General features: G+C 31.1%; 1 protein-coding gene across 1 annotated transcript; it reads left to right on the forward strand.

Annotated features, from left to right (window-relative positions):
* The first annotated feature begins 19,840 nt into the window (after positions 1 to 19,840).
* Positions 19,841 to 20,787, forward strand: LOC106319918. The gene is made up of 4 exons (XM_013758310.1): positions 19,841 to 19,951; positions 20,027 to 20,184; positions 20,252 to 20,372; positions 20,464 to 20,787. Exons 1-4 carry the CDS (start codon positions 19,841 to 19,843, stop codon positions 20,785 to 20,787), a joined length of 714 nt encoding a protein of 237 aa, XP_013613764.1.
* The last annotated feature ends 1,838 nt before the right edge of the window (positions 20,788 to 22,625 follow it).

The following is a 22,625-nucleotide window of genomic DNA, read 5'->3' on the forward strand; positions in this document are numbered from 1 at the left end:
TAGTTTTTCCTCGTAAAATACTCGTAAAATTACATCTACTTTACGAAGAAACACTTTTGTCGTTACGTTACGAGGAAATAACGATGACTTTAGTTTTTCACGTAAATTCCTCGTAAACTCGACGTAAATTTACGAGGATTGTTTTTCCTCGTTAAATTTCGTCGTTAAGCGTGTGTTTTCTTGTAGTGCGAGCCAGACTTAACTTGGGTCGTGGAGAACCCAAAGACATACATGCATTCTCACCCGGCGGACCATCCGGACAGTTCCGTGTGTGTCCTTCTTCTTACCGCCTTGCAGCCATCTGGTTCGGATGAACCTGGACAGTAGCCAAAGGGTCATCTTTGACCAATTTGCACGAAAGACTGAGTCTTTGACTCATTAATCATTTTCTAAGTCAATATTTTTATTTTCTATGTTTGGTTTTCACACAAATGTCTTTATTTCTTTTGACTACAAAGTAGTATAAATATGTAAACTCTTCTATGAATAAATCAGTCTAAGTTTGAGTTATATTTTCGATTTTCTTTTCTCTGAGTGAGAGAGAGAGTTCTTTAGCTAGTTCATTGGTGTGAACCGTCTTGTTGATTTGGTGGTCATCCAATTCATCTTTGTGTGTTGTTTGGTGGTTAGCCAACGGATTACAATCTTTCTTTGGTGGTTAGCCTTAGATCGTGGGTATATCAAGAGCCATTCCGCATCTCTTGACGATCCTTTCAATCCATCTCAGTTTCAGAAGTGCTATTTGCCTTCTCGGACCATATCCAACACCCAGCTAAAGTGATCCTCCAATCTAGGGTTCTTCTAGTGGTATCAGGGCCACTTTGGCTGGTTTGTTTTCATTTCATTTTTTCATCTTCTCATCTCTTCACAAATTTCTTTTATTATTTCTTGTTGGATCCGGGCTGTACTTTTACTCCCTTGTGATCGCCTGTTATTAAAAAAATGATTAAAAAAATGGTTTTGGCTTGAATCACTTCTGAAGAGAAATCCAGGGGGAGTGGTGGAAGCGAAACCCTCCTAGCTGAAGAGAAACCCAGCCTTAGGACAGTTAAGGCAGATCCATATAAAAATCTCTTCATCTTTCTTTCTCTTTTCTTTTACCCATAAAAGGTTGTTTTGGTTTTTGATTGCTGATTTTTGACTGTCTATCATCCTTTGAATCAGTGAAAAGAACTCTGAGTGATCACCTAAAAATCGTGAGCTAAACACTTTGAGAGTGTGAAAATTTTTATTTGCTAACTCTTTTGTTAAGTGTTTTTCAGGATGTTTGGACTTCACAAAAAATCAAATCAGGCTTCAAAACCACAACAAGACGTTTTTTATCCTTTTAAAACCGTGTTTAAAAAAGAGCAATTGATTTTTGGAGATAAAAACATTTTGCTTCTAATAGGTTTGATTTTGTGCAGAAACAAAAAAAACAAAGGGAGAGATAAAACAGGTTAGATGATGATGAGAAGAGAGTCAGAAATGGTGATCGTCCCTTCACGAAAGCCAAGAGACACATAAAATTAAATAAAAACTTAAAATAAGATTTAAAATATTTTAAAACTAGAATGATACAACAACAATATTACAAAAGACATTTAACAAATGCACTAATTGATTATATATGAGAATATTACATCAATATTTTTACAGAATAATGTGATATTTTACTCATAATTTAGTAATTGGCTATGTATTTTATGTAAAATTTTATATATTGTGTAACTTTTTATTAACTAATATTGACGTGCTAATTATTTATAAATTTTTATGAATCTAAATTAATTTTGATAAATAGAAGGACCATAATATAAAATATAAGTATTTTTGAAGTTTCAGTTTGAAGTTTTATTTTTGGAGAAAAACATCTTTAAACTTCAAATATGAAATTTTACAAACTTTAAATTAGGGTGTCTTTTTGGAGACGCTCTAAAAAAGACCCCAACTTTCTTCTTCTCCACGTAAGAAAATAGTGCCAGGAAACACCAACACGTGTCGTCTATTTCAAAATTCACCGTTTCATTTATGTAATATTGGTGCGGGCTTCGCTATTGTTTTGGGTCATACTTCACAATTTCTGGGATTTAGTATTTTCACCCTGAAGTTCATATTGAGCTTCGTCTTCCCCCAATTGGTGCGGGCTTTGCTAGGGTTCATGTTCTTCTTCCATCTCTGGAACCAACAATGGAGATTCGAGATACCAACAATGGAGTTTTGAGATGTTCAATCGAAGTGAAGCGTCGCTGTTTGAATCTACAATCCCGGCAAAATAAATCTGGAGACGTTAAGCAAGTCCGTTGAGTCCAAACGTCGTCATTAACACCATCGTTAACAACAGTTTCCCAATCTTCTCATGATCTCTCATTCAATGCTCTCCCATTTACTTCGAGAGAGTGAAACTAGGAGTATAAATATGTGAGTCTCAATCCTTGCAAATCATCACTTCAATCCTTTCGCTCTCAAATTCGGTACGAGAATAGTAAATTTTCAAATTACTCTCCTCTGTTTCAGATTCCGTGAAAGTGGAGGTGAGTCGACTATAGAACGAATATAGTGTGTCTTGAAAAATGCTGGCTCGATCTATAATTGTGTTTAAGTCAATTTGATTTTAATTTTTTGTAGGATGTTAGAAAAGCTGTGATGGAGAGCTATTCAAGAGGACTGGTGATGTTAATGAATAAGTTCGAGGTTTTTGACTATACTTCTACGTTTCTTCTTTTCTTATGTACTCATCAGCCTCCTACATATTAAATTCAGATTTTTTTTAAATGTCAAACGTTGAAAAATGTATTCAGTTTCTTTGCTCTTAATAAGCCAATGTTCATCAAGAAGGAATGAAACAACGATCCAAGCTTCTTTGGTCCTTTGATTCTCACTTTCCAGAGATCTCTCATGATCATAAGAAAACAACTATGCAACAGTAGACTCATTTGAGCTGTCGTCGTCCACTGAACCATTGTAAGTCCTATCAGTCCATCTGACCCTCACTGAACCTTTTAGCCAACATGTGGCTCGTGTCAATGCTGTTTGAAGCATTGGTGCTTGGTGGACCTGAGCTTCTCCTGTCTTCCAAAAGCATCCATGGGTTAATCCCATCCGTGTCTGGTTCTTGCTCTTGACACGGTAACAACATCGTCTCCTTTAGCTTCCCTTACACTGCTGTTGTTACGGTTTTTGTATTGCAGGGGAGTTTATTTGATTGAGCCCAGCAGCAGATCGCAGAGGGTTGAACAAGTGTGAGTGAGGTTGCCGAGCAGGATTTGGGTGACATGAGAAAGAAAAATGTAGAGAAGGAAGGAGGATTGGCATCTGCTCGGATCCACCATCTAATGGTATTCGACAACAGCATCCACGCAAGCTCATTCTACATTATTATCAAGAAAAAGCCAAGCAACTTCAACAATCGTAACTTTCAATTAAGCAGACTGCCTATGGAGGATTTATAATTTACTTTTTACAAACTTATATGTTCTATGCTGCATTACAATCAAACAAGATAATGTCTTTGGATGATTCGTTATAAGAAGACATAGGCTTTAGCTAAATTTTGCTGGAGATTGCTTAACATTCCATGATGTACAAACAGTAAACCGTCAAATTAAACATCAAGAATGGTCACTACAAGGAGGACATGCAACATAATCTTCATAGACTACTTGGCTACCAAACAATCAAACTATTGTAGATGAAATTGTATGTCTATTGTTATTAAATGAAGGTTCTCTGAAAAATGATTACCATACTAAAAGATAACTATGCCTTTAGCTAGGTAACACAGGAATGGTCATTCCGTAAGAATCTAGTGAAGCATAATGGAAATTATATATATGTAAACACCACCAATTTCTGGTCAAAACAAAATACGTATATTTATATCTATTGTACAGATTAAGTATCTGCAGATAGTAGAAGAAATTGAGACCGTAAAAACATATAAGCTTTTTTTTTTCTTTTTTTTTTGAGCGACAAACATATAAGCTCTCAAAACCGTAAAGGAAGGAAGGTGTGTCACGTCGTCAGTAATGTTGGTGAGAATCTTCATGCCAAACTAGGGCTATCACCACGAAGGCCCTTTCGAGTATTTCTTTTATTTGATGAAACTTCAGACCTAGAGGAAGCAGTTACCATGTGTTTGTTGTTTGTTATTTGATATTTTGCTGTTGGTAACTCAACTTAATTGCTACTCATAATTGCTAACCTGTATTACCGACTCATTCACAAAGTTACTTCGAGATTCACAAGAGCTTGAAAGTTGGATCCATGCATGAAAGCACAAGTTGAAGAAAATCCTATAAGACGAACACGTTGGTGGCCACCTTAGGTTGTTAACGGCCACAAAATACAGCTTAAAACAAGTCACAGCTAGATTTTTTTAATGAGATTTTGGAGCTTTTTCTTGGACACCAATTCTATTTATATTTCCAGTCACATTTATTAATTGAAATATTTTATATGAAACTACATAAACGTTTTTAAAAGTAAGAGGTGTCATGAATATTTTTTTCCAAATATAAAGATTTTGTTTTGATCAAAATGTGAAGATATTCAATCTGTGTGTTTTCACTAACAAAAATATATATTTACAAACATGTTTAATGATTTGAAAACACATAATCTCAATCAAGTAAATTATTTCTAATATTTACCTTAGTTTCTTATGGAAAATCAAATCACTTACCATAAAATTACACAATTACCTAAAATAATTTTAAAAAAACATCATATAAACATTCCATATTAAAAATGGAGGTATATCAACATTAAAATACAAGAATTATATTTTCGTGAATTTTTATAGGAAAATAAGTATATGATTTGAAAATTGATGCAATAGTTACTACTACAATAAATCATGAACACATTACTTTTATTATATAATTTTTTTGTATCAACATAAATATAGAGAAAAAAAAGTTTCATACTGAATTAAAAAAAAAAGAACTCAACCACTGTCCGAACAAAAAATATAATATAAAAAAAATTGATAAGAAACATATAGGAGCAAATCTAAAACTATAATATTTAAAAAATAACAAACGAAAATTTTGTTAGAACGTCTAGACTATTGAGAATGAATATGAATTTCTTTATAGTAAACAAGTTATAACGAAAAGGGAAAATAAGTTTTTTAAAATGATAAACACATTATATAAGATAAAACTTCTAAACTAAAAAAAATGTTGAACGAAAAATATAACAAAAACAAATTTCCGCGTAAAGCGCGGACTTTTCCTAGTATTTACTATAATAGATTAATATTTATAGAATAGTACATATCAAATTTGGTGATAACAAAAGTGTAATTCGGTAAGATTTGGACAATAGTTAGTATTGAAAATAAATGGACTTTTTTTATATTTTAAATTTTGATTATAATTCTTTATCTTGATTTTGAGTAGAACGGCTAATATATTTAAATTAGAATATATAAATATATCTTCTAAAAATTATATGACTGTTATGTGGATTGGTTTGAATATACTCTATGGATTATAATTGAAAATGGTCCAATTTTTCAAATAATATTTTTTTAATTTAATATTTTCCAAAGTTTAAAATAACCAAATTAGGTTTTCACTGAAGGAGTAAATGAAAATAGTATTTTAATTTATAATTTTACTTAATTATTTATTAAATATAGGAAAATAAGTATATATGTTAAAACTGAAAATAATAAAATCCAATATATATTTTAAAATTTTCAGTTTAAAAAAAAAATTAAAAGATTTTTGTTTTCGGAATTTTTTTTATTTTTAATTTTTTGTTGATATATGTTTTTTTTTAAATACGTTATGCTGCAATGCATGAATTTCAAACTTGAATTGATTATATATTTAGAATACATTATTAGCATAGTGGATGATTAAAGTATTATAATGCTTTTGTGATCCTAACTTATACCTATTTTGTTGGTTTGTATGAAAAGATAAATTTAATGAATGCGTTTCGTTTGATTAATCACATATGATAGTGTATGTTTATTGAATATATTTGCATAATCAATTTTGTTGGTCCACGTGGTAGGCATTTGGTTTCTTAGGTGTTATTGGTTTATATATTTTGATTGATTTAGAAATCCTTATAATATTTATAAATCCAAGTAATATATGCAAATCCGGAGGTTTTCCCTCGGATTTGAGTCTTTGTACTTTTAACTAAAAAATCCAAACAAATCCATTATAAAATCAAATATATTAGTAAATCCGTAGGATTGAATAACACTTGATTTGATACTGAATTTATGAATCATTAAACCAATAACACATGATATTAATACAGATTTGAAAATCATAGAACTAATAACACTAGATTTAGTTCGGATTTTCAAATCCATTAAAATACAACAACCAATAACCCCTACTTAAACTTGTTCAAAAAATAATTGTATCTTTTAACTCATGCTACCCCGTGTTGACAAGAGCTGCGAATTATTGTATTTTTTTTTTTTGGTAAAATGTTAAATTTTATACCAACTTTTAATTTTTAACAGAAATACAGAGACGCAACAAAGAAATTAGAAAAACCAAAATCTACGGCAGCAAAAAAAAAACAAAATGAACAAACACTACGACCACAACCAATAAAATCACCTTAGAACGAGAGGCCACAGAAATCACTATACCACACGACTAAAGAGTAGAAAACTCCAACCACATCAGTCCAGCCACAACGAAAACACATTGCAGCTTTGCTGGAAAAGTACGAAGCTTCAACCACATCAAACCCGCCACAATAAGATTCACCGCAGCCTCGCTGCAAAAGTACGAATTGCTACAACCACATCAGTCCCGCCACAACGACAAACGCCGCAGCTTTGCTGGAAAAGTACGAAGCCACAACCACATCAGACACGCCACAACAAAAATCATCGCAGCCTCGCCGGAAAAGTACGATGCTACAACCACATCAGTCCCGCCACAATGAAGAAACACCACAGCTTTGCTGGAAAAGTACGGAGATACACTACTACCACCAATCGGAGAGAAGAGCCTTCCAACATCTCAAACCAAAGAAGTCCATTAGCTGTACCGAGCTCTTTATTTGGAAAGGAGATAGCCAAAGCGACTGCCACACCCACCGGACCTGCAGAAAAAGAAGACAGAGACAATACCAAACACCGGTAGAATGTAGACCTCCACCACCGAAAATTTGACAGTCTCTAACACGTCGCCACAGAAGCAAGAAAACTCCGAGAGACCAAATCGAAGCCCTCCACATCCACTCCGGCATTTCTTTTACTGAGAACCAGTAAAAGGATCTTCTCCGAGCAAGAAGGAGTCGGGGATCCTATCATACAACTATGCCACCAGCCGCAGACAGGACAAACGAACCCTTGAAATGGAAACTCTAGGCAGTTCCTTAAAACAAGGCTCAATGCCACAGCCACTGTTAGAAAAGCTAGATACCATATACACCAGTAGCCTACCGCAAAGACACCACCGAGACTTCAACACTCAAGCCCTGAAAAATGCTTAACCACCACCGGAATGAGGGAACCTACGGCTAGCTAGTCCTCTAAGCTCACAAGAAAAATCCCACCACCACCATAACTGAGGATAAAAGCACTGACCTGAGGAAGCAAATCTCCCAGCCGAGAAAGAGAGAGAGACCACTACTTGGAGACCGAGAGAAGGCGAAGCGGACAGAGGAAGAAGAAAACCCTAGAGCAGTCCTCAAGCCCAGAAAAACTTAGATCCTCCACCGCTGCCACAGATCCGGCACAAATCTGAACCCTTGCCGCAGTCAAACTCTCCCGGAGAACCCTTCCCATCTACAAGCAAATCGATGTCACCACCTCTCCATTTACAACACAAGCGCCAAGGCAATTGCAGAAACAGAGAGGTAAGTATATCCAACAACGGCGAGCAGAGAGAAGGGCGAAGAACAAAGAAAGAGGAGAAAGCAATACACCGGAGCCGAGACCGACGGAGAAGCCGCGGGTCTCAGAGATAGATCTGAAATTTGCTTTAACCAGAGAGAGAGAGAGAGAGAGAGAGGAGATGACTCCTTCTGCGAATTATAGTATTAAAAATGGTTAGCTGGTTAATTAAACAAGTGAAAGAAGCTGCAATCTCAAACACTCACCTACGGCTACTCCGATAAGAACCAAAAACACCCGTAGATAACCCCCATGTTTTTTTTTGGTAATCAGATAAGCCCCATGTTCTGAATGTGTTGGCTATGTTTGCACGCAGCCATTGACTCAGCCGGCCGATGTTAGCTTTCGTTAAACCACCCAGTCATATAGGCAGACTATTGAAGTTTAAGAGTATCATTCAAAATAGCAACTCCCACAGCTGTAAGCTTGTAACTAACTACGTCTGTAGCAAAAAGGATCTTTTTGGGTACAAAAAACTAATATTTCTAAGGAAAATTGCATCGTATGATGTTCAAAAAAACTATAATTCACTCTATGACTAATTTCTTTAGTATATTTATACATTGTGTATCTTTTATATAATATTTTCATATTACCCCTCTATCCAACCGGTGAAACCTACAAAGAAAAACTAATAATAATTAATGACTAAAAAAATGAAAACGTAGCCAATTGTGGTAAAGAAGAGGTAACGATGAAGACATAGACGGTGAGCAGACACGGCGATTCTTTCATTTCTTTTCTTCCTTCTCTTGAATAATTAATTCTCACAATCATGTTTTTGCTTTCATATTCTATTTTCTTTTTTTGAATCTTGCAAATGAGATTGAGATTATCGCATCAGGGTTGATCCACGCTGTTATACATATCCAGAGGTGAAGAATACGACGGCAGATAGGTAAAAGTATAGCCATATCGGAAAAAAGAGAGGAAATGAAGACCGATCTCTATATGGTGATGAAGAATAATGACGCCGTGGTTGACCCAAAGTTGGTCGGATGAGATGAACAGTTTTTGTGAAATTGTGTCCTATTCTATTATATGCATATAGAATAGAAATATAAAATAATATGTATTTTATTTTTTTCAATTCATGTTATGTAATGCAATATATTATGTTACTATATTATTTTAATATGTTCCATTCTATTTGACGATTGATAAATAGTGTTTTATTTTATTTAAAAATATAGTTTATAATTTTCTTAAGTTCTAAATATATTTACATGTTTTTGAACCTATAAAAATCTTACAATGATCGATATTGTACAGTTTAATATTACATAATATAATTTAACATTATATAATATATTTAATATTATATAATATTAAGTAGTTTTTAGATTTTGATACTTGGGTTTAAGGTTTATATTTGGATTTAAAGTTTAGTGATTAGGATTTAGGATTTAGGGTTTAGTATTTAAAAGGTTAATGGGTATTGTTGGGGTCGACATTAACTTCTTACATGAAATCATAGATATTTCATAATTTCGCCAATATGTACTATGATATGTATTTTGCTTTACTTTATTTGGGTTAATGGTTTATATTTTGGGTTTAGAGTTTACTGATTAGGGTTTAGGCTTTAATAGTTAAGGGTTTGGGTAGGACTGGGATAAGGTTTAGTATCTAGATTTTAGGGTTTGGGATAGTGTTGGTGTCCTATACTATTTTGGTGATATGGAATAAAATATTTAAGCCTTTTATGCGGTAAAAACATAAGTGACTTGGTTCTCTTTCTTTCGTAAGTTATGCACACATCACATAAATCGTGGACCAGATAAGTTGGTGTCGACGCCATCTCTTTATCATTTGTCACCAGTAACTTGTAGAAACCAAAGATATAACCGAATCAGTTGAACATTAAATGTTATTCATTTAATTATGTCAAAATTAATGCTACTCATTTAATTACACTTGAAATTTTAGTCATTTCCCGAATTCTCCTTATTTCTAATGTTAAAAAAAACTAATATTTTTAAAACTACATATATTATAACTAGAAATCATCAATTCTCAGATATAATAGAAATGGAAATGTTACGCAATCATACAAGCGAAACTTGACCATCAAAGGAGATGTATAAGTAGTAATAACACTCATTTTAAGAGTGTCATTCAAAATAGCAAGCCAACAGCCATAGATGTAAGCCTGTAACTTTGTTTGTAGCAAAAAAGGATCTTTTTGGATATATACAAAAAAAACTAATATTTCTAAAACTGCATATATTATAACTATGAATCATCAATTTCCAAACATAACATAAATGGAATGTTACGCAATCATACAAGAGTCGAAACTTGACCATCTATAAGGAGATGTATCTCATTTTTCAAAGGCAAAGTCGACCTATTCGAGCAGCTCACTAGCTTGTGAAATTCCAACATCCTTTGCTTGGGCTACAAATGCCTGCACCACTATCTTATTTAATGGTAAATGTGATCATTGCTTACGCAAAGCGAATTTGGATGCATTCCTAAAATGTGAATATCGAACCTGACATTTCGCTTTTTAATAAAGAGCTAGATTTTGATGTATTTAAAAAAAATGATAGCTAATTGTTTTTTATGTCACTATTTAGGGTTGGACAAAAAAACCGAATTCGTAGAACCGAACCGATCTCAATCTGAATAAGTAAAACCAAATCTGAACCAAATCCGAATTATAATTTTGGTATTTGAAGAACTGAAACCTAATCCGATCCGAACCGAAGTATTTTGGGTATCCAAAATAGATTTATATGCTAATATATATTAATTATTTTTAGATTTAATATATATATATATAAATATCCAGAATATATATGATACTTTTAAGTTCGTTTAAATACTTGAACATATATACAAATAATCAAACGTAAATATCTAAAATAGTTAAAATATACTCAAAACAAAATACTTAAATAATTATTAATTCTCTATCCAAATATTTAAACCAAACCAATTTATATGTTAAGTTAGGTACTCTGACATATGTTATTCAAATTTATATGTAATATATTTTATTATTTATAGATTTCTTAAAAACTAAAGCATATCATAAATTTTATTTTTTCAAATAATTTAAATCGGTTATCCAAATCCGAACCGAATCCTCAAAGATCTGAACCGAACACGAAATCCCAAACAGACCCAAAAACGAACCCGAATGCGCACCCCTAATCACTACTATATATCTTATATGTGTCATCATAGGTTACAAAAATATGTGTTATCATATAATTAATAATATTTTATACGTACCATCAAATAAGTAATCTTATAATTAATAATATTTTATACGTACAATCATAAAATAATCACATATATTATATTTTTAAATTTCAATGTGAAATATAAAAACCATAATTTAAGTTGGTGTTTGAAATTGGGCTTTGTATTGTATTTTTCTTATATATATTGAAAACATTTTTTATAATAGTTATTGAAAAATATGTTAGTAAAAATCAATATTTGAATATATGTATATCTTTTAAATGAATTTTTGATATAAATCAATTTTAAATTATTATTTTGATTTGAATATGTATATCAAGTAACATAATCCCATTATTTTATAATATAGTGTAATGGACTTCCAATTTTTTTAATAGCATAAGCCCATTATTTTTTTTCTAACTTATTGTTATTCATGTTTCCAAACAATATTGTATTTATTTTTTTACTATTATTCATGTTTCCAAACAAATACTAAAGAAACTTCCACTTTAATAAGATAGATTTGATCAGCACGCCCGCGCAGATGTATTTTTAAGAAAATATGATGCTATTTATTTTTATGTCACTATTTAGGATCGAGCAAACAACTCGAATTCAAAGAACCGAACCGATCCCAATCCGAATAAGTAGTACTAAATCCGAACCGAAATTGATTAAATATCCGAATTATTCAAAACTTTGGTATTTGAAGAACTGAAACGTAATCCGATCCGAAATGAAGTATTTTGGTATCCAAAATAGATTTATATACTTATACATATTAATTATTTTTAGATTTAATATATATAAAAACATCCAGAATATATATGATACTTTTAAGTTCGTTTAAATACTTGATAATTTATACATATAATCAAACGTAAATATCTTAAATAGTTAAAATATACTCAAAACTCCAAAAATACTTAAATAATTATTAATTCTTTATCCAAATATTTAAACCAAACCAATTTATATGTTTAATTAGGTACTCTAACATATGTTATTCAAATTTATATATAATATATTTTATTTTTTATAGATTTTTTAAAAAATTAAAGCATATCATAAATTTTAACTTTTTTAGATAATTTAAATTGGCTATCCAAATCCGAACCAAATCATCAAAGATCTTAACCAAACACGAATTCCGAAACAAACCCAAAAACGAACCCGAACGCCCACCCCTAATCAATATTATATATCCTATATGTGTCATCATAGGTTACAAAAATATGTGTTATCATATAATTAATCATATTTTATACGTACCATCAAATAAGTAATGTTATAATGAATAATATTTTATATGTACAATCATATAAATAATCACATATATTATATTTTTAAATTTCAATGTGAAATATAAAAACTATAATTTAAGCTGGTGTTTGAAATTAGGCTTTGTATTGTATTTTTCTTATATATACTGAAAACATTTTTATAATGGTTATTGGAAAATATGTTATTAAAAATCAATTTTTGAATATATATATATATATTTTCGAATGAATTTTTGATATAAATCAATTTTAAATTATGATTTTGATTTGAATATTTATATTAAGTAACATAATCCCATTACTTTTTAATATAGTGTAAAGGACTTCCAATTTTTTTAATAGCATAAGCCCATAACTTTTTTTTACTAACTTACTGCTATCCATGTTTCCAAACAGCATTATATTTATTTTTTTATTACTATTCATGTTTCCAAACAAATACTAAAAGTACTTCTATTTTAATAAGATAATAAAACTTGATCCGCGCCCCCGCGCTGATGTTTGATTTAACTTGTGTTTCAACGTAAATTCATAACTCGCTGGTTTTATAAAAAAGTCACATGCATATTTTTTATGTTTTATAATTTACATATAGAGTATAATATATTATTTTATAATATAGATGTTTGATAATAAAAATTTTTTTTGTACATAATCTTATATATTAAAACAGAAGTCAAAACCTTGATTCATGTGTGATTTGTTTTAAAAATGGACTTAATGAACCTATTCCTAAAAAGTCATGTTATATTTAATATCTAATCTTATTATTTAAATTTTGGGCCTACCATAAATTTTTATTGGGCTATCAATAAGTGGATTTAAACAATATATGATTCTTTGGATTTATAGATAGTATAAATTAAATAGATATAATTTAATATTGTAATACTATATCTCTATATGCTAAATATTTAAGTATTTGTCGATGTTCACTTTTAAAATTATAAAGATTTTTTTTTTAAATAACAAAAATCATATTATCTAACAATTATTAATCTTTACTACCTTAAACCAATGAAAATAAATTTTAAGCTATATAATTTATTTTAAAAATTAAGCAAAAACTAAATGTTTAATTATTTACTCGATATATAAATCTATGAAGCGAAAAGTTTAATTTTTTAAAAAATTTCTAAATTTGTGAAATGTTACAATATCTTTTAATATGACAATAAAGCAATATTATACTAATCTTTATATATATAGTTACGATTTTAATAATGAAATAATAATCCGAAAATATATATATATATATAGAATAAGCAGTGCCATCTTAAGAAATTTAATGACCTAAGGTGAAATATAAAATAAAGACCTTTTTATAAGTTTTTTCTCAACTTTTATTTATTCCATTTCCATAAACTAAATAAAAAATTGTGGTATTCAAAGAAAAAAAAATAAAAATGAGTTTTTGTATATATATTAGATTTTGTTAATAGAAAAATTGAGAATGGTGTAAGTTAATTTTTTTCTCTTATTGTATTTAAATTATATTTAGTTAATCATACACTTTTTTTTATTATAATTTCACCAACTAATTGATATTTAACAAACAAAAATACTCCTTTTTAACTAGTAAAATAACATTAAAAAAATTTGGACCTATGGACCCATGGCAATTGCCCATGTTGCCGTGGGTTAGAGCCGGCTCTCAGAAGAAGATACAAATATATGTTAAAGTTTGAAACAATCTATTCAATGAAAAATATACAGTAAACTTATTATGTTTTAAAAATTGATAGACACATATATATTATAATATATACCAATTTAGAATTAAAAAAAATATTTATATAAAAAGAAATGAAAACAAAAATCTGCGCGGTTGCGCCTAGCGCCGAATGAGAAAATCGGTGATTTAATAGAATGAGAAAATCGGTGATTTAATGGAATTTAATCAGCGATTTATTTTTAGTTATATATTAAACATTTGTAAACTATACAGCAAAAATTACTTAGTGAAGCAGCTGAGACTTCCCTTTTATGTTTGGTAACCCGGGTTCGAGTAAGGGAAAGGGCATTTTTGCATGTTTTTAAATGTTTAACTTAAATGACGGGTAATTAAGTCATTTACATGTCGTCTTCTTCTTTACATTATTAGGGTTTCTGCGTTTTCAAGCTCGACGACTCTTTAACTTTGACGAGTTTTAGATCAATTTTCTTCGTTTATATTTCTTTTTTTTTTCCGGCAAATTTCATAAATGGTATGTATATTAGTCGATTCATAGGCCAAAACAAGCAATAACATAATATTTTTTTTGAGATCCGATTTTTCCAGCGAATTTCTCTAATTCACTATGGTTGATAGCCGGATACCGCTTTTCCGGCAAATTCGCGGTCCTTGGCGGTGCGTTTTTGAACAAGGGTCATAACAAAAAAAGAGGAAAATTGGACTGTATGACGTAAAAAAATCAATAATTAACTTTGTAGCCAATTTTCTTTAATCCTCTAGTTATTATTTGTGAAGTGATTTGCATAGGTGTCATCACCATATTCAATTTACACAAAAAATGATGACATATATTTTACAAATGATGACATGGCCTCTCAAAAATGATGACATATATTATTTTTCATATAAAAATTTACATTTTTAGCCTGTGTTCTTTTATTATAGTAATCACTATTAACTCATATATTACCATAAATATAATTATTTTAGCTTTTTATTTTGACAATAATACTTAAATATAGTAATAATTAATAAATCATATATCCCAATTAAAGTAATGTATATATCACATTAAAAGCTAAATATAATTATAAATATATTATTACATAACTTATATATATCATATTTTCTATACATATATAAAATCAAAAGTAGTTGTAAATGTGCATCAATAAATACGAAACTAAAATAGCAATAAATACGAAACTAAAATAGCAGTAATCAACAAAATATTTTGATAGTTAAATGATAAAAAAAATTATTTAAATTTATCGGTTTGTTATATTAATTACCAGTTTAACGAATTTTAACTAAAAAAACAAATTCAAAGTTTATTAGAATATATATATATATATATATATATATATATATATATATATATAAGACTAGCTGGTAAGAGAGATATTTAAAATAAATAAGCACTTAATGTAATATAATATAAATAATTTTCTTTTTATAATTGTAATCTTAACTCTATTGAAATTTAAATAAAATAAATTAAAATAGTTCAACCAAATCAAAAGGAATAAGACTACAAAACAAATTTATGGTTTATTTTTCTAATATCGATGAAGTTAAAATATAAAATAATAAAGTCAAAATGTAAACTAATGTTTTTAAAAAAAGTACTATATTTAAAATTATTATTTATGTGTATGGCTTATGAATAATATATATTATCATTTATATATAATTAAATATATACATATCTAAAACTAAGTCATAAAATATATTTAAAATAAATATAAGATAATATAAATTAATTTTTTTATAAAATGGAATATTAACTCTATTGAAATTTAGAATCAAATTGAAACTGTTAACCCAATTCAAAATGAATAAACAAAAATACATATATGATTTTATTTTTCCAAAATGATAAAATTAAAATAGAGAGTTAATAATATCTTAGTGTAAACTAAAAATTTATTTTAAAAAATATTTTATTTAAAATTATTATTTCTGTGCATGGCAGGGAAACTCCTTGTACAACGATACATCGCGTGTCTTTCATATAATATTTCCATAATACTCTTCTCTCCAACCGGTGAAACCTGTAAGAAAAAAGAAATCTTAATTAATAATTAGTGACCGTAAAAGAACAATGTGGACTTTGTTACTCTAACATATCCAACAAAGTAAGGTAAAATATGGAAAGGTCAATAGATTCATTTTCAGATTTGAGCTACTGAGACGCCACCAACTATATTATTGGAGAAGTTTTGTGGAGGAGAAGACCATTTTCGAAGGTTCAATAGGTGATAAAAGGCGCAAGTAAGTCGACACCGTAACATCGGTAAAACAAAGTCACATTCCCTATTATGTAAGTTGCCTTGCTACTCTTAAATTCTCTGTATTTGCATTCATCCATCGTTGTCTAGCGGAATCTGATATTATAAAGTAAAGTAATCGGAAGTTTGGGTTTTTCTGTTTATAAGAAAATGTTACTTATATTCCATTTGTAAGGTAGTATAGTTGACTACGTAAATATATGGAATAAACTTTATAAAAATAACTATGTGAACTTTTATTGCTTTGTTTGTGTAAATTTATAAATAAAATCCCTTTATTATTATTTGAGGAGTATTATAGATAACTAACCTTTAGTTCATGTGTTATTTTCAAAATTACCATTTCCTACGTGAGAGCACCACAAGTTCTCTTACACCCTATATTCAAAAACCCTTTGTTAACTATACTAAATACAATAATTGCCATTGCTTGCCATTGATTATTAGATTATAACTTTACTAATATACTATAAGCTTCTTCATTACAATTACTAACAAAAAATTGACATTCATGTTTAATGCTGTCATTATTATTCAAACTTACGGGCGTATAGTCATTTATTCCCATTATTATTCAAACTGATCCGGTCCACAAAGTTAATTATATATGTTTGTAGATGGTATAATCCGATACATATATAACTAGAAGAAGTATAATTTATAACACGTGTATGTGAACCATCTATAATGGTTCGGATTATACCACTATGTGCATATGTAATGGATTTCAAGTAACAAAATATTACTATTAAAATTATAATCTCTTCACAATGTTAGCAGAACTCTAACATCTATATATATAAAATTGGTTTTTTCCCTTCTTCTGACAAGTGGCAGAGGGGGGGGGGATGATACCATCGGTAGTGCAAGTCAACAATGGTGAGGAAAACAAAGTCTTAAGCTTGGGTAATATTTGCCTCATGGATGGATCGTGGACAGCTTCTGATCGCTCTAGTGGACGTGGATGGGCTTGGATGGATAGTGGGGAGAACATACAACTTATGGGTACACGGAACATCACTCGATGTGAATCAGCATTACATTCTGAGGTGGAAGCACTGCGCTGGGCGATGGAGAATATGCTTCAACACTCGCCATGCCAGAGCTTTGGAACAGACTGTAAGGAGCTGATTGCAATGGTAAAGGAACCCCAGAAGTGGCCAAGATTTGCGACAGAATTGGGGAAGATAGAGACACTGCAAATTTACTTTCCGGACTTCAAAATCACCCATGTTCCGCGAGTGCGCAATCAGCTTTCGGTCTTTTTAGCTAAGACTGCTAGGACCTTTCGTAAAGAGTTACTTTTCATTGGTTGTTCTATTCCGGTCTGGTTACCCAGACCACCTCAAGCTTGAGTAATAGAATGGTCGTTCGACGGAAAAAAAAAAAAAGACAAGTGGCAGGAGGTTTTTGCGACACGTGTCCCATTTTGTTTTTTCTTTAAACATTTTAGGTCCTTTTCCTTTTAGATTATTGGAATTTGGCTAAGTACTTTCTAATTGTAGACTATCTAATCTTTTTCACACTAACTATTATTGTATGAAATTTGATTATCTATTTCATTGTTCACTAAAATTCAAGATGAATAAATAAATAAATAAAATAATAAAAAAATATTTTAAATATTTAATTTATTCACAACTAAAGTTAGCATAAATTTTTGTTATTTTATTATTTTTATTTATTTTTTTTTTTTTTTGCAAATTACATATTTATTTAACAATTAAGAATTTAAAATGACCAAACTAATAAGAAGAAATTAGAATGCATTACATAATCTAAACATAAAATTTCCACAGTCAAAGAGAAAAAGCAAAATACCATATTAACACTAACTCAATAAGATTTGGAGCTGAAAAGAGATCAATAAAGAAGACTAACTTATCTCATCTTACCATAGAATGTCTTGGCTAGAACAAGCAGATATCAGAAAAAGGTAAAAAGATAAAATATGAGACAAAGCAATCCCCGGAACACAAAGGATCACAAACAAGCACCAGCGCTAAAAGCCAAAAAAGCGGGTCAGAGAAAGAATAATCATCGGAAGAACAAAGTCACCACGAAACAAAAAGACGCATGCCTAAAGCACCAAAAGCACAACCACCAGCTAAAAGATAAGAAGCACCTCACAAACTAAACAAGCACATACAAGGCTCTGAACTACAAACCTCTGAATAGAAGAAACCAAAGCTCCAAAAGACTAACTCCGCACACCTACACCAAGGGATGCATGAGAAGAAAATAAACAACCTGAGTGGGAGAGAATGGAAGCCAACCACCAAAAAACCAGAGCTCAAGCTTGAGACGATAAACAACCTTCCAAGCGCTTAAAGCATACACAGAGAAAAACACTATCCAAACCTGAGTAGCAAATATGGCGAAAGGGAAAGCCACCAGAAACGTGATCAGCGATGAAATGCGCAACGAGATAAGAAAAAGATAAAAAGAGACGAAATGAAATTAACAAACCGTGGAGTCATCCTCGATCTATGAAAAAGAGCATAGAAGTCAGATCACCAAAAACCAGATCTTGAAAACCAAGACGAGCAGAGACTATCGACGGTAAACCAACGACGAGGAAGACATCATCAAAGACAACTACACTCAGAACCAACCCAACAAGATGTAGTTTCTAACATTAGCCAAAATCTAAGGAAAAAAAGGATCAATATTGACCGAAATAACCTACAACTGTGTAAGAAAACAACCGCACAACATGGAACTAATATGTCTGATCTATAACAAATACCAGATAATCTTACAGAAGAAGAATGTGAAGTAAAACAAGAGCCAAAAAGTGAGTATTTTCCCAGTGATAGTGAGAAGCACTGCACACCGGAGAAATAAACGAAATACATAGATGGTTACGGCTCAAGGTCAAAATATGGGAAAAGTGCAAAAAACGTCTAAAAAGAGTAATGTGAAAAAATGTGAAAAATTAAAATACAATTTTGATGTTGTTAATCTTAGAATCAACAAATGCCTAAAGGCAAAATTATTGAAATTCAATATGTTTTTACATCAGAAACTCACTCACCACTACCAAGTAGTATTACATCAGAAAAGTGAAAAATTTAAAGCATCTGGAGGAACTGCACGTGTTGTTTTAGTCACTACCTTAAACCCGAAACGTTTTGGAGGTCCGTATTAGCAACTTATTTTTATTGTTTAAGAAGTACATAGGATGGTCAAGGAATCTTATCTGGTTAGGTTAGCTTTGAGTAATAGAACTGCATTTGGTAGAAATTGGAGCATATTAGCTATGAGTAACCGATAAGTTCGGATATAACAAATATTAGAGATATCCATAATTCTACATCTCATTTTACATTATAACTTTGCATCTGTATTATAACAATGGATCTGTTATAGGTGCCCTAGCTCTCTCCTCTATGACACCATCACGTGTATTTTTGGACACTGATGTTCAAGCAACCTGAGAGTATCTCACTTGGTAAGCATTCCATTATTTAAATATTGTTTGTTGTTATTCCATCATTGTATTTGATGTTTGGACGTTGGCTTCAGGATGAACGCGAACTTAGCTATTGCTAACAGAGTTGATGCAAACGTTGTCACTAAGACTGAGACAGTGACCATAGGCGAGCTCTTTTCCTATATGAAGCAGGAAGATGCCAAGGTTGTACAGTACCAATGAATAACACATTTAATATGATAGTCTTAGTTTCTTATTTAATTGTTTAACATTTTGCAGGTTGCTTGGTTTGCGTGCATAGCAACCATTGGTGATGTTGCGCACGGTTCATCATGGTATTACATAGGCAGTGGTGGGTGCCACACTAAGGCAACCAAAGGGCCTACCACCCTTATGTGTAAGAAATGTGGGAAAACTGATATTGTTGGTGTTGCACAGTAAGTGACTCAGATGTACTTATACTTATACTTCAATGCACTCATTATTACTCTGCTCATGACACAGGTACCTAGCCAAGATCTCCGTGTATGATAATGATGATCAGGCGTCTTTTGTGCTCTTTGGTGATGTTGGACATGAGTTGTCTGGAAAGAAAGCTTCAGAGTTGGTTGCGAGATATTTCGAGGTAATTACAAACCTGTGTGCCTTTGTTATTTTAAACTGTATTTTCCAAGATAGTTAGATATATATAATGACAATTGTTTAATGTATGTTAGGCCAATGAGAATGTAGGAGATGATCACTTGGTTCCGGTACCTCTAGCTCTTATCGATACCATAGGACAGACTCGTAAATTCATTGTGAAGGTATCAAATCACAATTTGCCTGGCAAGACCCAAACTTTAACTGTGACAAAGGTCCTCACTCCAGAAGATCCAGAAGTTGAAGGCAATTTAGAAAGAAATATGATTGTACCAGAAGCCCAGGAAACTTTGCAGAAGGGAGTTGCTGATGATGATCCTTCCACATGCGTTGGGAGGGTGAAAAGGGCTGCTGCTAATGTTGAGGCAGAAGATCCCAAGCGAACCAGATGTGGCTAGAATGTGTTAAGTGGTGGTTTTATGGTTACTAAAACTCTATGCTTTGGTTTTTTCAATCTCAGACTTTGTTTTTGCAACATTGAACTATCTTTCTTATAATATATGTTGGCTCTACTTAACGATTTTTTTCCCTTAAGTTTGATGTTTGAACATTTTAGTTTTGTTGGATCTGACGCTTTTACGAATTTAGTTGTGACTTGTGACCTTTGAGTTCTCGAAACCAAAGGAAGTCAAATAATATGCCAGTAAAGACTCATAAAATTGGACTTTAAAATAAAAAGTCGGGTTTCTTGCAATCTAAGGGATTCATAGTGAAAACTTGATTCCTCAGTTTAAAATAATTATCTCTCATGAGAATATGTACCTTAGTTTATTTCAGTCTGATAATTAACTCTGTAAATAAACACTAAAACTTATTGAGTAATGGAAAAGACAAAGTTTGAGATCGATATTAATTCAATTTTCATTTCTGTATCCCTTTTCTACATATCTATATAATAGTAGTACTAAATACAAAAAAATGCTGAGTATAATACTACAAATTATTGTTCATGCTAACTGAAACGACAATATTATGAATGCCGTGTATTTTTCTTCCTATTTAAGTCTATCGTGTTACTTACCGCGAATTTTATGTCATGTATACGGTTTTAAAATTAGAGTAGCTTCTTTCTTTTTAAAGGATATATGTTTATTTATCTTCTGCAGGATATAGAGTAACTGATAAAGCATCTCTAATTAATCATCAAGCATCTTACTCACTTCCACAACGACATATAAAGAAAAGAATTAGCACAGTAAGCATTGCCCTGTCTGTCAAGTATGTCGCTATTTAGTTTGTTTGCCATAATCAAGTCTTTGTATTTAAACATTCCAAAATTTCAGACCCGGTTTGATGATAAAACTATACACTCAGGAAGATAAATTAAGCTGTGTGCATCAAACAATAGAAAGAAAGAGAGTAAAAGAGTGATAACAACAATTTCATTACCTCAGGCCAATAAAACCAAACGTGTAACTTACAACCGTTACAGAAAATTGATAAGCCAGTCAACCAACTTCAACCCTTAGCCCCATATAAGCATGAGCAACCCCTTATACACATATAGTTCTTGATTTAGTTTATCATCATGAACCACCAACCACATGTTTCCTATTCCTTTTCCTCAGAGATTGAGCCTGCAACCACAGATCCAGATAGACAGCTTAACATCAAGATTAAGAGGAAAAATACCAGTCAAACAGAGATAAACTTCTCCATAAAGTTCTCAACAACTGAAAATGGTCATATAACGGATGACACGGCTGATCTCATGGAACACATGTTTAGCTACCATGTTATCTACTTTCCAGTTTCTGGAGAAATCATTGAATATACCAGTCATAAGTTCGCTTCTATGATCCCATCATTAACCGATTATGCAGGTATAATAACTTCAATTTATTATTATTTTATTTTCTTAGATAAAATAGAGGCTTATAGATATAGATTTCGTTTACGGGAAATTATTTAAGAATGAGAGTTTTAGATTAATTCTTAATTAGTATTTTAGTAAAATCCATTAGTAACAATTCTTATTTAGGCGTTTACGGGAAATTATTTAGGATGCCTATATTAATACAATTCTTACTTTTTGAATTCTATATGAATTATTGACATTCTCTTCTTATATTTGATTCCTGAATCTAGGCACAAATGTCCGTGCTGTTCTCTCTATAAGAGATTTCAACCCTACCGCAATCAACAGGATTGACCTCGACGTAGCTTTGATCGACCTACGAGCATCAATAAGACAACACTACAAGAAAACAGCGGTATTCTGACGGACATTCCGACG

The sequence above is a fragment of the Brassica oleracea genome, unplaced genomic scaffold (genome assembly GCF_000695525.1).
Source record: "Brassica oleracea var. oleracea cultivar TO1000 unplaced genomic scaffold, BOL UnpScaffold00689, whole genome shotgun sequence".
Lineage (NCBI taxonomy): Eukaryota > Viridiplantae > Streptophyta > Magnoliopsida > Brassicales > Brassicaceae > Brassica > Brassica oleracea.

Bases quoted from the DNA above. Each gene is read 5' to 3' on its own strand.
- LOC106319918 (XM_013758310.1), top strand. From the start codon at position 19,841: ATGAACGCGAACTTAGCTATTGCTAACAGAGTTGATGCAAACGTTGTC. The intron at 19,952-20,026 runs GTTGTACAGTAC...AACATTTTGCAG, and splicing joins TGAAGCAGGAAGATGCCAAG to GTTGCTTGGTTTGCGTGCAT. The intron at 20,373-20,463 runs GTAATTACAAAC...AATGTATGTTAG, and splicing joins TGGTTGCGAGATATTTCGAG to GCCAATGAGAATGTAGGAGA.